The following is a 17,188-nucleotide window of genomic DNA, read 5'->3' as shown; positions in this document are numbered from 1 at the left end:
AAACATTTGTTAAAATGCTTGTTGAATGAATATAATCCATTCGAGATGATATTCACACTAAAGTTCCATGAAAACCAACTAATGGGAAAAGATTACACTGTTAACCCATTTGCTTTTTAATTTTTTGGTACTGGGGATTGAATTCAGGGGTGTTCTCCACTGAGCTACACCCCCAGCTCTTCTTTATTTTTTTTTGAGACAGGGTCTTGTTAAAGTTGCTGAGGCTGGCCTCCAACTTTCACTTCTACTGCCTCAGTCTCCTGAATGACTGGGATTATAGGCATGCACCCATGCCCAGTTGTTAACTCATTTTTAAAAATCTGGTTGTGGGACTGAGTACGTAGCTTGATGATAGGGTGCTTGTCAAGCATATGTTAAAGTATTGCAAAGAAAAAATGTTTGAACATGAAAGAGAATCATGGGCCTGGCACAGAGGCCTGGAATCTCAGTGACTCAGGAGGCTAAGGCAGTAAGATTGCAAGTTCAAGGCCAGACTCAGCAATAGCAACTAAGTGAGACCCTGTCTAAAAATATTAAAAAGGGCTGGGATGTAGCTTAGTGGTAAAGCACCCCTGGGTCAATCCCCAGTACCAAAGAGAGAGAGAGAGAGAGAGAGAGAGAGAGAGAGAGAGAGAGAGAGAGAGAAATAGAGAGAGAATCATGGTTGGTGTTTGTGTAACATCTTTTAGGGAATGATGGAACTTCACGAATTGAGATCCAGAACTGAGAAAATCATCAGGTGAAATGGCAAGAAGCAAAAAATGTATTCTATCTGAATTTGATTTTCTGGAAGAAAAACTATTATTTCAGTCATTTAATGAAACCTTAACAGCTTAATCAAGGATTCAGACACCTACTGACATGTACATGATAAACTTCAGATTAAAACTATTTTTAAAATTTTACCATTTTAAGTAACACTGAAGATATTGCACAGACACCGACACTAGAATCACATCATAGCAACTGTACCATTTTTACATGCATCTGGGTATTAATGATCTTTAGAGTCTGGACAACATTCCAGGTCAGAGCAAAAGCATATTCTCATTTTTGTGTTTTCTCAGTATAATTACAGGTCTCATTCCTTTTAGGAAATGTATAATTCATATATAATTATGTACTTTAACATATAAAACATACAATAAGCTCAAATATTTAACACCACTGAATATTACTCCCTCAAAGCAAATGTCAATTTGACTCTGTATTCTAGGAAGAAAGAAAATAATCAAAGAGATGTAACTATAGTTTAAGATCCTGGAAATTCTTATAATCTCTTCTGCATACTGGCCCTAAGCTATTATATAAATATTTTTCTTATAAAATTCTCTCTTAAGAACATCTTTAGGGGTTGGGGTCATGGCTTAGTGGTAGAGCACTTGCCTAGCATGTGTAAGGCGCTGGGTTCGATTCTCAGCACCACATATTAATATATAAAATAAACGTCTATCAATGTCTGTCTCTCTCTCTCTCTATATATATGTGTGTGTGTGTGTGTGTGTATATATATATATATATTTTTTAAATAATGTCTTTAGTTAGGGTTAAGAAGTCTTACAAAGAGGGCTGGGGAGATAGCTCAGCTGGTAGAGTGCTTCCCTCGCAAGCACAAGGCCCTGAGTTTGATCCCCAGTACCGCAAAAAAAAAAAAAGAAAAAAAAAAGTCTTACAAAGAAACTTTAAACAAATGCTAACATTTTACTAAGTGAAAGATGCTTCTCCTTCCACAAAAGCCAAACAGAAAACAGAAAGTGTTACTAACATTTTCTATTTATTCATTAATAAAAAGTGCATAGTACAAGCCCTTTATCCCAATCCAAGTACTCAGTAAAAGATTAACAATAAACCCTGGATGGCACAGACATAATTTGTTTGGCATGATTTAAACATTTAAAAACAGCAATTTACATTTAGTACATCACATGACCACTTTTGCTTTAACAAAGTAATCATCAGACATGGTAACAAATACATATGATTTTTCATTTAGAAATATTATAAGACTAACCCTATTATTACAATAACAAAGTTTAACCCATTAATTGTAAACTCTTCATTTTTCCTTCTTCAAGTTGCTGTTTTGTGTCTTAAACTGGTCAAATTTGAGCACATACCCATTTAGAGTGACAGACTTACTTTCATTCAGAGCAACAGATTTTCAATGTTTCTTTGAAATTTTAAGACATTGGTAATTCCATATACAGTGTCATATCACATAATACAAAGATACTAACAGTAACCATGGAGTTACATTATAGACAATCTCTGCAAGTTGTAAAATATGACTTGCTGACCATGGGGGCAGTGCTTAGATAGATACATGATAAAATCTTTTACTATAAACAGTTCCAACATTAACCTTTTCCATATAAAAAGCAAAGCTAAAATTACCATTGTTTTAAGAACATTAAATGACTCTAAAACACAATAATCTTTTTTTTTTTTCTATTGATAATACTGAGGACTAAACCCAGGGCCTTGTACATGCTAGGCAAGCATTCTACCACTGAGTTACATCCCCAACCCTCAAAATAAACTCTTAATAGCGTTTGCAGAATGTTTAAGAGTCCAAAGTAATAAAAATGTAAGCTTCATCTTTCTTTTATGCAGATTATTTTTAAAGGATTATAGCCATATTTCAAGTGAATGCTTAGAAGTAACTAATGATTTAAGAATGTGGTCAACTTAAAGGCCACATTTTGAAGCTTTAAGAATTTATTATAATAATATAAATCACTAGTTAGGTTAACAAGAACACGTTATGTGCAGTACACTGGCTTTTCAGGAATGCAGAGAAATTTTAAAAGCAAAAAACCCAGGACTAAATACTTCACACTAAGAACTTCTGTTACTAACTTAATAGAAGATTCATATAGGAAAAGGCTAATGAATTTAGATACAATGTGAATTAAATGTATATGACAAAAATGAAAAATGAGGATTAAGAATTCAAATTTTTCAGGTCTCTAATACTAGACATTTTTCTCCATATTTGGCCACTTCTTCAACAGAAGCCAATTCTCAATTATGAGCCACAGACTCAGTGAATATATTGGCATCTCTCCCAGGATTGATTTTTCTAGCAAGTTAGGGAATAGATGTTAGGATATTTGGTTGAGCCTTCCATGTTCAAGGGGCATGGGCAGATAAAGGACTGCAACAGGCAGTTAGCTCATATTAGCCATTCCAGACCTTTCTGCTTTAAATACTTTACTAGCTATGGATAGAGCTGTGAAGGCTTCCAGTGTGCCACTGCAAGACAAGTCTTTACTCTGTGGGTTCATTTATCCAGGATTTAACTTACCTGTGTTAACATGACCCCTTTATCAGCACAAGTAATTAGGAGTTGGTTATACTATTTTCAAGAAGTTGAGCATAAAACCAAGATGCACAAGGAGGAATGCAAGCAGTCAATATTGGATTATATAATGAAATGATGCCTTTACAATGTTTATGGCCTATAATGTAATCATAATAAAGGGGGAAACACCCTATGAGTGTTACACAATTGTATCAGACTATTAAACAGTACAGTAATATAGAGAAGTTTATTTAGTTCACACAAATAGTTTATCAGATCTGTACAGTGAAAAGCTAGACTGACCTAGGGGGTAAAAATTCTTACATTGATAACAAAATATCTTCATAAATCATGTGGAATCACTTGTTAAGGAAAAAAATTCCATAACCATGTGGGTTATGCAGACATTTTTAAATGCCATTTGTATTTACTTTTTGCCAAACTGAACAAAAACAATGTAACCTTTTACCTTTTTATGCATTTCAAAATTCACTTATAGCAATGTTCCTTTCCATCCCAATCCATCCCATTACCAAAAAGCAATGAGGTAAGGGGTGAGAAAAATATTCTTGATTGTTTCTCATTTTCCTTCTTTTCCCTTGGAATAAACCAAGACATCATTAAAATTGTTTTGAAGTTGGAAGGATAACAAAGTGTCAAAATTTTCTTCAAATAAAATAGAGTAAGTAAATAGGCATTTAAATGTCAGTAAGCTAGTAAGCCCCAATATAGATGTAAGATAGTTTCACTTTAACAGGGGAGTGTTAGAACAGAAGAGAGGCTTCCTGAGAGGCACTCATTTACAACATAAATTATAGCTTAAGTTATTTCTAGATAGATTATTCCCAGCAAAGACAGACAGAATGAACTTCTCCCCTCTTTTCATGAACCTTGTAAGGCTAGGGTATAGTGGCTTGCAAATGTCATATACTGGGCTGTAAATCATCTACCATATCAATTAGTCATATTTATTTAAAGTATTGTTGGGCTGGGGAGATAGCTCATCAGTAGAGGACTTGCCTAGCATGTACTAGGCCCTGGATTCAATGCCCAGCACTGAAAAAAACAAAACAAAACATTCTTAACATTAGACATTTTTAATGGGAGTAAAAAAATTATTAGAACAAGCATTTCACTTCTTCTATTCTAGCCACATAAGTCAGCTGCAATAAATGATACAGATTTCAGCTATAATTTGTAAAATCTTCCAAAAGTTGCCACAGTCCCAAGAACTAGAGAAAATTGCCACCCACTAATAAACTACCAAAGTAAATGTAAATACAGTGTGGTTCTCATTTTCTTTCATATAATCCCAGATAACCCCAAATAACTTTATAAATACCTTATGAAGAAAAAAACCTTAAAAACCTATCAAAACTATTTAAAATATTTAAATGCAGAAAACTCAAATTTCCTTCAATCAGGTCACAAATCACCCAAAAATTACGGTCACAGTTACAAACAGAATGAGTGGAATGTTTAAAGTTTAGGACAACCAAAAAAGCCCCATGTAACTTTTTAAATATAATCATTTACTCAAATATACTGTAAATGGGAATGGTGGTAACAGGAAGCAAAAATAAGTTTGCAAGTGAAATTTCTAGAAGCTCATGAAAACAATACCATCCCATATTGCAGATGCAAAAGGAAAAACAGTTCTAATGGGGTTAAAAGTACTCTGGTCATCTTCGTTCATTTGGTCTTGCAAGGTGTTAACTATTTTCACTTCCCATATCACAAAGTTAGTCCACAGGAGGAGCTGGTGGATCCTGGTCCTAGCATTGAAAACAAATAAATTATTTGAGGGACTCCTTAGATCTTGGTGCAAACAATCTAACACAAATAAAGAACACAGTAGCAATGCCCCCACCCTCCAATCCCTAACTGTATACTTATATACCCATTTGGACTTTTCATATGTCCTGCAATGTTTGTCTCATTCTTCCCTGTGGTATAGAGGAAAGGGGAGATCTTCAAACTAATAAGGTAATTTGATTCTTCTTGCTAAAGTGATGGGTTTAGTGTAGAGTGTTTATTGTGAAGCTAGGGACTTTCTCACTACAGAATTTCAATGAAGAAGTTTGTGGCTCCAGTTGTTCCTGGCAGCCATCCTATAGAGACAGGGAAGCCCACTCTGGAATAAGGCTAATAGTAAAAGAAACTGGGTCTTTAATGGGATACTGTTAAACTTTACTTCTGGATATTTTTTGTGTAAACCGATAAAGTCACTTATTCAAATCACTTTGAATGCTTTTTTGTTACTTGAAATAGAAAGTATCTGAATTGAAGAAAACAGAGCTTTTAGGGTCTTCAGAAAGATTTTATTAACCTGACCTGCCCAATTAAGGGTGATCAATATTTCTATCTGGAATCAGAGTCAATATTGTTCTTGCTTATTAGTAAGGCAGAAGGACTACTATTCTTAGAACCTGCAGCCTATAATGAACTGAGGTGTAGGAGGTTTGTCACTTTTAATGGCTTCTAAGTCAGGTTAAGATGGATTTCTTTAGCTCCGAACACTGAGGAAGTTGCTCTTTGACACAAAAGGAAGCTGCACATACTGTAAGAAAAAAGTCTATGAAGGAAATAATGAAGACAATATGCAAATGTTATGAATACTCCCCTCTCCAAGAAAAAGTAAACAAAACGTTTTATATGTGCTAATGATCTAATGATGCCTTTTTTTTTTTTTTGGTGGTGCTGGGGATTGAATCCAGGGGTGTTTTCCCATTGAGTTACATCCGCAGCCCCTTTTAACATTTTTTAAAATTTTGAGACAGGGTCCAAGTTGCCCAGGCTGGCCTCAAACTTGTGATTCTTCTGCCTTAACCTCCTGAGTTACTGGGATTACAGGTGTGAAACCTGGTCCTGGCCATTCCTTCTTTCTTAATTTAAGTCAGTACACAACATATCTAAATGTTCTGCTCCTAAAACCAAAACACTGACCAATTAATACTGCACATTTGCTTTCTCCTTATATAAAAAACTAGTCTTAAATTAATTTCTAATATTAACACTACAATATTGGGGGAAAGTAGCAATTATTTTAGAATTCCACATGATGAAGTTTTAAGAATAGAACCAATGCAGTAATTTAGTGTTTAAGTGAATCCATCATAGAAATTTATTTTAAAATAAATTTCATCCTATAGATGTTTTTTAACATTTTATTTAGTAAAATTGACAAAAATTGTATATACTTACCAAGTACAACATGTTTTGAAATGGCATATGCATTGTTGAGTAGCTAAATTGATCTAATTAACATATGCATGAAATTTTTAAAGACATAATATATCAAATGGAAAAGAAATAATGCATAAATACTGGTTCTGGTAAGGATTAAAAAGAATACTTTCCCTGGTAAGTGGATGATAATATATACTGGGGCTGAGGGGGAGAGGAGTGAGAGAAGAATGGAGGAACTTTAGATTATGTAGAAGGAAATGAGATGGGGGGGTATGAAAGATAGTGGAATGAGACAGACATCATTACCCTATGTGTATGTATGATTACACGAATGGTATGAATCTATACCATGCACAACCATAGAAACGAGGTACCCCATTTGTGTACAATGACTCAAAATGTAATCTGTAAAAAATAAAAAATAAATAATTTTTAAAAATCCTTTAGTTAAGATTTTATTAAAGATAGTAGAAAAAACGCCCTGTTCAGTCACTTTATATTTTTCACTTAGAAGATTCTAAAAATGGTTGCAATCATGACTATAAAGATTGATCAACATGAAGAATTCCTCCCTCTCCTTTTAACAACTCAGTTAATTTACTATGATGCTGGAAAATGAGTTTGAAAAAAAAAAACATGGGAAAATAGAATGTAGCCAGATAGGCTCACAGTCTTTATTATATTTAATAGCCAGGACAGAAGAGGATAAAACATTTGAAATGAAGGACGTATGAGTGTTTCTGGGAACTGGAAGCATTAGAGAGAGAAATCAACTGTGAAATAGATAGAATGGGCAGTGCAGGACCAAGATTTAGCAATACTGCTGTGGATTATGAGCTGGATTGTTTCTGATGTTTCTCATATGAGGAAAGACTGGAATTTAGCCAGGTACAGTGGAGCAAATCTGTAATTCTAGTGACTCAGAAGCCTGAGGCAGGAGGGTGGCAAGTTTGAGGCCAACCTCAGCAACTTAGTGAGAGAGAACGTGTCTCAAAATAAAAAACTCGGTATCAAAAAAATAAAAAGATTGGAATTCTTTTTTTAAAAAATATTTTTAGTTGTAGATGGATGCAATACCTTTATTTTGCTTATTTAGTTTTATGTGGTGCTGGGGATTGAACTCAGTGCTTCACTTGTGCTAGGTAAGTGCTCTAGTGCTGAGCTACAACCCCAGCCCAAGATTGGAATTCTTTTAAAAATTATTTTTGGAGTACTGGTCTGTGCTGTTTCTATGTTTAACTACTCAAAAGGCAAAATTAACTAGAAATATATAAGAAGAACTCACTCCATGAATTGAGTCTGCCTTTTACTAATAAAGATATTTTAGTCAAAATCCTCCTCCTCAGGTCACATACATGCACCCAACCAAAAAGGATTTAAAATTCACATCACTTACATTATGAGGACTGGTTGGTTTTCCAGATAAGTTGGATCCTCTTAGATTAGGAGGTCTCAGCAAGAACAAGATCACTGCAATAACCATCCAGGCCATCAAGATCATAGTAATACTGATGCCATTGTCACCAGAGGGTCCTGGTACTAAAGACAAACAAAAAATACATTTGTAGCAAAACTGGCCTGATTTTTTATTTGTTCTAATTATTTATACATGAGAGCAGAATAAAATTGGACTCACTATACACAAATGGAGCACAACTGATTATACCGCTGTTAAATGTAAAAACAAATTCTAATGTTTAAGTATCAGCTCCAAATTCTATTAAATTAGAAAGTTAGTAATTTAGAGAAGAATAATTGTGGAGTAGTATATCCTTTTCCTTCAGTGAGTAAAATCTACATGGTACATGATGTTAAAGAGTCATAAACCAAATTATAATATATATGTGTGTGTGTGTGCGTGTGTGTATATATATATATATATATATATTTTTTTTTTTAAGTACTGGGGATTAAACCCAGGGGTGCTCTATCACTGAGTTACATCCCCAGACCTTTTCATTTTATTTTTTGCTAAATTGTTGAGGCTGTCCTTGAACTTCCAGTCATCCTGCCTCAGCCTCTTGACTAGGTGGGATTATAGACATGCTCCAACATGCCCAACAACAAATTAAAATTTTGAATAGTGTGACAGTTTTAATATTTGTGGGTAATAATCCTTTGAGAATTTAATAAAAATTAAGTACTCTTTCCACTATAAGACTTATTCAACAACTTTGTATATAACTGTGGAAGGTTCATGAACCCACAAGGCCATAGACTTGCTAAAATCTACAACCCTCCCACCAAAAAAAAAAAAAAAAAAAATTGACTTTTTTTCTTTCAGTATTGGGGATCGAACCCAGGGCCTCATACATGCTAGGTAAGTGCTCTACCACTGAGTTACATCTCCAGCCCTCAAATCTGCCTTGTAGAAATGGCATCTTAAAAACAGGATATAAGAAAAGGGGAACATCTAGGTTGTATACTATATAAATGAAAATATCCCTTTTATGATGTCCTCAACCAAAGAGTAATTAATTTGGCCTTCTTTTTCAGAAAAATTTGAAGTCTATGTATTTATCAAGAGAAAGAAGAGGTAGGTATATGTAAGTATGTGTGTGTGTGTTTGTGTGTGTGTGTGTGTGTTACTTTATTTCTCAGCACCTTGAGGCAGTCATGTCTTATTTAATAAGGGATAAGGGTCTAAACAGTATTTGGCGTATGATATGAGGAGAACAAATTTTTTAAAAAAATATTTGTTTTAGTTGTCAATGGACCTTTATTTTATTTATATGTTGTACTGAGAATCAAACCCAGTGCCTCACAGATGTGAGGCAAGCACTCTATCATTGAACCACAACCCCGGCCCCAAGAACAAATTTCTAATAAATGAAACACAGATTTTAAAAAGTAAAGTTACTAAATGCCTCAATTTTCAAAAATTAAAAATAAAGACTAATAACTCCATCTCTAGGCTATCAAGACTACATTGGTTTTGGTTTCCCTGCATCAGGAGAAACAAAGAAATCCAGACAAGATGCTAAAACTAAGATGATACACACATTAGGGTCCTCAGGTCAAAGCTTACTCCCCAAAAGGGAAGGGATCAGCGATAGTACTGAGGCCAAAGAGGACAGAATCAACTTAAGAGCTGTGCTGGCCCAAGAGGTGACCAGATAGGAATAGAGCTTCTGTTCCAACCCCAGTCACTTTACTAGAAACAGCCAAGGTATGTGGCATCACCAAACTGCATTACATAACCACACAATGTAACTCTAGTTTCTCTATATCCAATCTCTGTTTCCTCCTGGAAACATTTGCCTGCCTTCATAACCAACACCAGTTTTATCATTTGATCTTTGGAACCTATACCTCTTTTATACGTCCATTATCCTCTCTCCTATATATCTGACACCCTCTTCTTCACTGGAGTCATCCTGTAATCATTTAAACATGATCAAACTCTCATCTTTGAAAAAATAAAATTTCCCTCCCTCAATCCCCTTTCCTGTCCAGATATCACACCATCTATTCCTTCCTCATTCAAAGGTAATGTCATAAGAGTTTTCTACATTTACTGTCTATATTTCCCTACCTTCCATTCCCTCCTCAGGTTGGTTCCTACCTCCATCATTTCTCAAATAGCTTGTGAAAAGGTCACCCATGACATGCTGTTGAGTCTACCAGGTAATTTAGGTAATTTTTAGTCCTCAATCTCCATTAACGCTCTCCCCTTCCTTTTTTTTTTTTTTTTTTTTTTTGGGTGCTGGGGATTGAACCCAGGGCCTTGTGCTTACAAGGCAAGCACTCTACCAGCTGAGCTATCTCCCCAGCCCCCACTCTCCTCTTCTTAAAATACTTTCTTCCTTTGTCTTCTGTGTCATTATCACCACTGCCTGGTTTTCTTTCGAATACTTGGGTACTTCTTTACATGCACACTTTCCAAGTATTCCAAGCTTTAAGATTTTAGAATTTGCAGGGTGCAGTGGTACATGCCTGTAATCCCAGCGGCTTGGGAGGCTGAGGCAGGAGGATTGTGAGTTCAAAGCCCTAAGTAACTCAGTGAGACCCTATCTCGAAATAAAATATAAAAAAGAGCTAGGGATGTGGCTCAATGGTTGAGTACCCCTGGGGGGTTCTATCCTTGGTAGCAAAAAAAAAAAAAAAAAAAAAAAAAAAGAAGATTTTAGAATTCTTCAGTCAACCTTTTAAAAATGTTTTTTAGTTGTTGATGAACCTTTATTTATTATTTATATGTGGGGCTGACATTCGAACCCAGTGCCTCACACATGCTAGACAAGTGCTCCACCACTGAGCCAGAACCCCAGCCCTCTTCAGTCAACTTTTGTTTTCCTTTTCTTCTCCACACTCTCATCCTCACCCATGGCTTCATTTATATTCTGCATGCAGACCACACCTAAATTTACACCTAGCCTCGCCCAACTCTTCTGAACTTCACACTCCAATATTCAACTGTCTACCTACATCAATATTCTCTTTTTTCCCCCATATGTCGACAGTTCTAAAGTTGTAGTGTACATTAGTCATTCAGCAGCTTCTTTAAAACGCAGATTTCCCATCTTACACTTAACATACTCAATGTTTCAAACTAAAACCATTAACAATCTTCCCTGCCCCACCCCTCTACCAAACTGGGTCTCCATTCATCCAGTTGCCCAAGCAGAGTTCTTTCTCAATAACTTTTCATTTAATCCTTTATGAGAGTTTTGTCAATATTACTTCCTAAATATTACTCAAATCTGCCCACTCCCCCCACCCCACACATCACCCACGTGTTGAAGCTACCATCACCTCTTGTCTGAGCTCCTCATATCTTTTCTTGCCACCTTTTTCCTCTCTACTGTTGCCGGAATATTTTTAAAGTAAATATTATTTTTATTATTAAAAGTAGCTAAGACTTGAGTTGCTACTTTGAACCAGGCACTATCTCTTAATCCTTTTTAACAATCTTACTTTATGGTGAGTACCATCATCTTCATTTTATAGATGAAACTGGGAAACAGAGAACTAAATTCCAATCTCATATAACCAGTGTCTGTCAAAAGGGATTTAGATACAGGTGATTTCATTTTGGAGTCTATGCTCTTAACTCTTTGCTGTGTCATAACCTCTGACAATATCACATTGGTGATATTCCTGAAAATTATTAGTTCTGTGGGTAGTAAAATAGAAAAATATGGATTCAAAAAGAGATAAGCAAGTTTATAATTAGTTAGCTAAAACTAGATTACAGTCAAAGAAACATAACTTTGTATATACTTTGTATGTTTTGTATATACTATCACTACTACCTTTTTTGGGGTCGGGGGTAACCAGGGATTGAACCCAGGACCACTTAACCAATGAGCCACATCCCTAGGCCTTTTTATTTCTTATTTTCAGACAGGGTCTTGCTAATTTTCTGAGGCTGGCTTTGAACCTATGATCCTCCTCCCTCTGCCTCCCAAGCTGCTGAGATTACAGGTGTGCACCACCACGCCTGGTTTATACTATCACTTCTTATAGTACCACCTCTCAGAAATAAAATGGTAAATTACTTGTATAGACTAGAAGTCTACCCAAAGTAAATTCATGTTTTGCAAATGCTTTGTTTTTTCATGTTCTTTGCAAGTCCTCACACTGCAAGTTTAATCCTTATTTCTAAACAAAGCATCCTTTAAGATGTGCACAGTGGCACAGGCCTGTAATCCCAGTGACTCAGGAGGCTGAGATAAGAGGATTACAAGTTTAAAGCCAGCCTCAGCAACTTAGTAAGACCCTAAGCAAATTTGCAAGCCCCCATCTCTAAATAAGAATAAAACAACAACAACAGAAAAACAGTATCCTTTGAAAGAAAGAGTCTGTGCCTTTTTAAGACTCTCACAGTGATGAATTGACTATTAGTTCCCTGTGTCTCCTAGCATGGTTCTATCACAGCCTTTCCTTCCTGCATATTAATGCCAGAGTCTGGTTAGCCACTGTTCTGAACATTCTCTGCTGATCTCACCTAGTGACTCACTCTACACTGCCTATTGTTTCAACTCTGAGCACTTCAACTTGGCCTTTGCTTGTATGATTTGGCTCTACTCATCTAATCTCATCCTCACCACTTTTCAGAAAACATGTCTTCTGCTCTTGTCATGCCGTACTTCTTTAGCCAATGGTTCCCTGACCTGGCTGTGAATCAGAATATTCTGTGACTAAGACTATAGATTGCCTCAGACCATTTGATTAGGGAGTGTGGTCAAGAATCACTAATATTATTTAAATGCCTTACAAATGATTGTGATGTAAAAACAGTTCAATTCTAATTTGGGTGGTAACATATACTAACTACACAAATTCAGTTCTTCTGGGGCACTCTTTATATCCCCCATCTGGCATGCTTTTACAACTAACCTCCATTTATTCACCTATATCCCCCTCTCTTCTTTAAAAATCTCCATTTTCTCTGCCACTTTTTCCTCTGCTTTCTCTAAAATAGTGTAGCATTTCTAAATTCTCTAACTAGGAGAAAACTTTTAACTTCTCCTAAATTAGGTTATAACTTTTAAAGAACTGAGACAACTGGGTGAGGTGTCACACAACTATAATACCAGTGATTTGAAAGGCTGAGGCACGAGGACCTCAAGTTTGAAGCCAATCTCAGAAATAAAGCAAGATCCTGTCTCACAAAACAAAAAGGATGGGGATGAAACTCAGGGGTACAGTGACCCTGGATTCAATCCCCAATATCAAAGAAGGCTACCTGAGACCATCTCAAAGCTGTTGACTGTACTACCTGTTAGTAATATACAGCAATACATAACCTCTGTGCCTTAGTTTCTTTACCTATGAAACAAATATCACCATCATCTCACAGAGTAGTTGTAAGGATTGGAATGGTCAATACACAAAAAGCAGTTATCACAGTGCCTGGTACACAGTAGATATTTGATAAACTATCCCTTACCAGTAACAGGATCAGGAAGAGCACAGAAAAGAATGAATGCGGACAGATGCCGGTGTAAAACATGGGGCTAGATAAAATGGTGAAGTGCGAAGACACAAATACAAATGGTGACAGGATGGAAGAAGTACAATACTTGGTGACTACCACAATAACTGGTGGCAGGAGGAGGGGAGAAACAAAAACAAAAACAAGTGAAGGATGTCACCAAAATTCCTAAAGGGTGGGCGTAGGCACAGAATTTCTCTAAGAGTCTAAACAAGCCAGACATGGTGGCACGCATCTATAATCCCACTCAGAAAGCTGAGGTAGGAGGATCACAAGTTTGAGGTCAGCCTCAGCAACTGAACAAAACTTTAAGTAACTTGGTGAGACCCTCTCTCAAACTAAAACATATAAAGGCCCAGGGATGCAGCTCAGTGGTATAGTGTTTCTGGGTTCAATCCCCAGTAAATTCCTGCTTCCCTCCGCCACCGCCCAAAAAAAGGCTAAAATGGATATAATTTTTGTGACCTCCAAGATTTGATAAGATCACTTCCTTTTTCCCCACCCAGTGCTGAAGATCGAACCCAAGAGCCTCGCACATAGTAAACAAATACTTTCCCTCTGAGCTAACCCCCAATAACCTTCCAATTCTTCAATAACTTAAGGCCTATCTCAAAGAATAATAAACTGAACCAATTAAAATGGAACATCTTGGTCACTGTTAATGTTTTTCTACTTCTAGCAGTCCCACAAAATTAAGAGTAGCACTAGAATGGGCATAGTGTGCAATTTTTTTTGTTAATAAAAAATTGGAAACAAACCTCAATATCTACCAAGCGTCCCTGATGACTAAATTATGATACATCCATAATGGGATACTGTGAAGCTGTAATAAATGTTAATGGAAGTCTCTCTGAAATATGCCTTTTAAAATTTTTTATTTTGGTGTTTGGGATCAAATCCAGGGTAATAAGCACATTCTCTACCACTAAGACACAGCCAGCAGATTTGCTTTGTTGGGTGATAGAAAAAAATAGCAGGTGAAGAACAGTGTAAAAGGAAGCAGGGATATGGGAATATATATATATACACATATATGCATATTTATATTTGCTTGTACATGAACAAAAAACTTTGGAAAGGTACACGGGCTAACAATACCTACACAATGAACCTGGGAAGATAGAAAATATAAGTCAAAAGATAATTCTACCTATATACTGATTAAGTTCTTCTTTTCTTTTTTTTTTTTTTTTTTGTGTGTGTGTGTGGTACTGGGGATCAAACTCAGGGCCTTGTGCTTTCGAGGCAAGCACTCTACCAGCTGAGCTATCTCCCCATCCCTCATTATTTTTTATTTATTTATTTTTTATACTGGAGATTGAACTCAGAGGCATTCTACCACTGAGCTACAACCTCAGACACTTTTTATTTGTTTAAGACAAGGTCACACTAAGTTGCCTAGGCTGGTATCCAACTTGCAATCTTCCCACCTGAGCCTTCCAAGTAGCTGAAATTACAGGAATGCATGTCCCAGGCAAGTTCTTAATTTCTCAACCATATGTAATTATGTAAACTTATCACAACAACACCACCAAAATGGTAGCCTAAAATATCTTGGGGTTGAAGACATTTGAGCATTTGAACTGATTTAGATTCCTTAAAATATTTAGAAACAGGGAGAACCAGTGGGCACTGTAGTTTTTTGTGATTTTTTGCATCCCTTATGGCAAGCCCTATTTCATGAAGTGTCAGAACAGGGGAAAATCAGGGTTAGATTGGTCTGGGAAAGTATGCTACTCACATTCTCCAATGTGAGAATAACACAAATAAACACAAATAATAGGAGTTGCTGTTTTAAAGTTACTTCAGAGAGGCGAGGGGGCCTTTAAATGATGTGCCCACTATGCTTCCTACATAACTTTTTGGCACTATAAACATAAATGCACACAATCATAAAGAGGATAAAAATCTTTCTCTCACTAAGAATTCCCTGTAAATTATTTGACTTGAGTACTTCCCACTCCATGATCTGGAAAGATACCAAATCATAAAAATACAGCATTTCTTATTTTGCTTAAACATTAAGTCTTTGGTTACAAGCAAGTGAATAGAACTGATGCTCAGAGCTAATACAAATAAGGTGTCAATTTATAGGAGTACACGCCTGTAAAGCCAGAGACTTGGGAGGCAAGGTCAGGCCTGTAAGTTTGAAGCTAGCCTTGGCAATTTAGTGAGAAACTGTCTCACAGTAAAATATGAAGGGTTGGGGATTCAGCTAAAAGATAAAGCAACCCTGGGTTCGATCCCTAGTGCTGCCAAAAAAAAAAAAAAAAAAAAAGCAAAGTGGAATATTCACAGTGAAGTTGTTAGTTAGACACCAAGAAAATTAAAGAGAGGGAGTCTCTCTGAGTTGGGAGGTCCTGAGGGATTTTCACTATACTTATGAAAGTTTCCAGTGGGAAAAGTAGAAAAAGAACAGCACTGAAAGTGTAAATGTATTAGTAGGATTTAACCCTGTAATTTTTAGTTGCATAATCATATTATCCTCAGTATAGTTATCAAATTTCAGGCTGATTTACTCCAAAAGTAAGTTAACCATAGAACTGAAATGCTCCATAAAACCCTTTCTCTGAAATGCAGTCTTTTGGAAGAAGGAGCAGCTTTGTTCTACATATGTTTCTAAAGAGCAAAACTGTGGGTAGACATCACAATAAAAGTGGAATTTAGCTCAACATAAAGAATCATGTAACAACTAGATTTGCTAACAGTGGAATTGCTACCACATGAAATAATGAACTTCATATTTAATTAAACCATTTCAAATATATGCAACACACTAAAGCCATCACAAAGGGTATGAAAGATACAAATCCAAATAAGGCCTAGCCCTGACAAGTTCAAAGTCTGAAATGCAGACATCACAAAAACTATAAAATAATCTGAGGAGAGCCTCAAAGATGATTAGACATTCATTAGCCAGAAGACTGATAGTGATAGGTTGAGGAGAAGATGGAGACACATAAGCAAAGGCAGAAGCATGCTGTCTACTGGAAATGTCATGAGCACAGAGCAGATGTAAGAGTGATGGAGATGAGCTGGGCTGTGAAAAGTCTCCCATGTCATGTTAAGTAAGAACTGCCTGTGCAGGTGACAGGGACGGGAGGTGACACTAAAGATTTTAACTGCAGGAAAGTCATACTCCAGTCTGAATTTCAGAAAGATGATGATGGTTATTGTAAAAGAACTGAATTTGGAATCTAGGAGACCAAGTAAGATTCTATAGGCAGAGCTAAGACAACAGATGAGGAGGACACATTTAAAGCATCCCAGCAAAGGTAGAGATGGAGGGGTTATGTTTAGGTGTTAAAAATACAAAATCAAAAGGATTTGAGTCAAAGGTGATCTCCATAGTTCCTTAATGTGGCTCTGAGGTTCTACCACTTTCACACTCTGTTCTGAGAGGGTATTTCAGGGTTTCAGTTTAGTGGATTTTAGGGAGATAGGCTGAATGAAAACCATCCTCCACTTTGTTTAAAGGGTTCTATTAAAAAAGAAAAGGAAGGTTGGGAGCATAGCTCAATGGTAGAGTTAGTTTTGCCTAATATGCATGAGGTCCTGGGTTTGATGCTCAGTACCACAAAAAACAAACAAGCAAATATAAAATATAATATAAAAGACTATTAGGCTAATTTTCTGATCATTGATCGTGGTGCAATAAACAGTAATGTGAGATCCTATTAGAAGGGACAAAATGAACTGTCTTCATTTATTTATTATTTATTTTAGTTGCTGGGGATTAAACCCAGTGCCTCACTCAT

General features: G+C 36.2%; 1 protein-coding gene across 1 annotated transcript in view; it reads right to left on the bottom strand.

The window, feature by feature from the left end:
• Window positions 1-1,755: 1,755 nt before the first annotated feature.
• Smim14 (small integral membrane protein 14) overlaps window positions 1,756-17,188 on the bottom strand; it is an 88,081-nt gene continuing 72,648 nt past the window's right edge. The window contains exons 4-5 of the mRNA XM_047567094.1: window positions 7,890-8,032; window positions 1,756-5,079 (exon numbers count right to left, since the gene is read on the bottom strand). Coding sequence (XP_047423050.1) covers window positions 5,047-5,079; window positions 7,890-8,032 — 176 coding nt within the window. The 3' untranslated portion in view covers window positions 1,756-5,046. The remainder of the gene's footprint in view (window positions 5,080-7,889; window positions 8,033-17,188) is intronic.

Source organism: Sciurus carolinensis, chromosome 10, assembly GCF_902686445.1.
Source record: "Sciurus carolinensis chromosome 10, mSciCar1.2, whole genome shotgun sequence".
Classification (NCBI taxonomy): domain Eukaryota; kingdom Metazoa; phylum Chordata; class Mammalia; order Rodentia; family Sciuridae; genus Sciurus; species Sciurus carolinensis.
The sequence above is the reverse complement of the archived record's forward strand: the minus strand, read 5'-3'. Positions and strand labels throughout refer to the sequence as shown.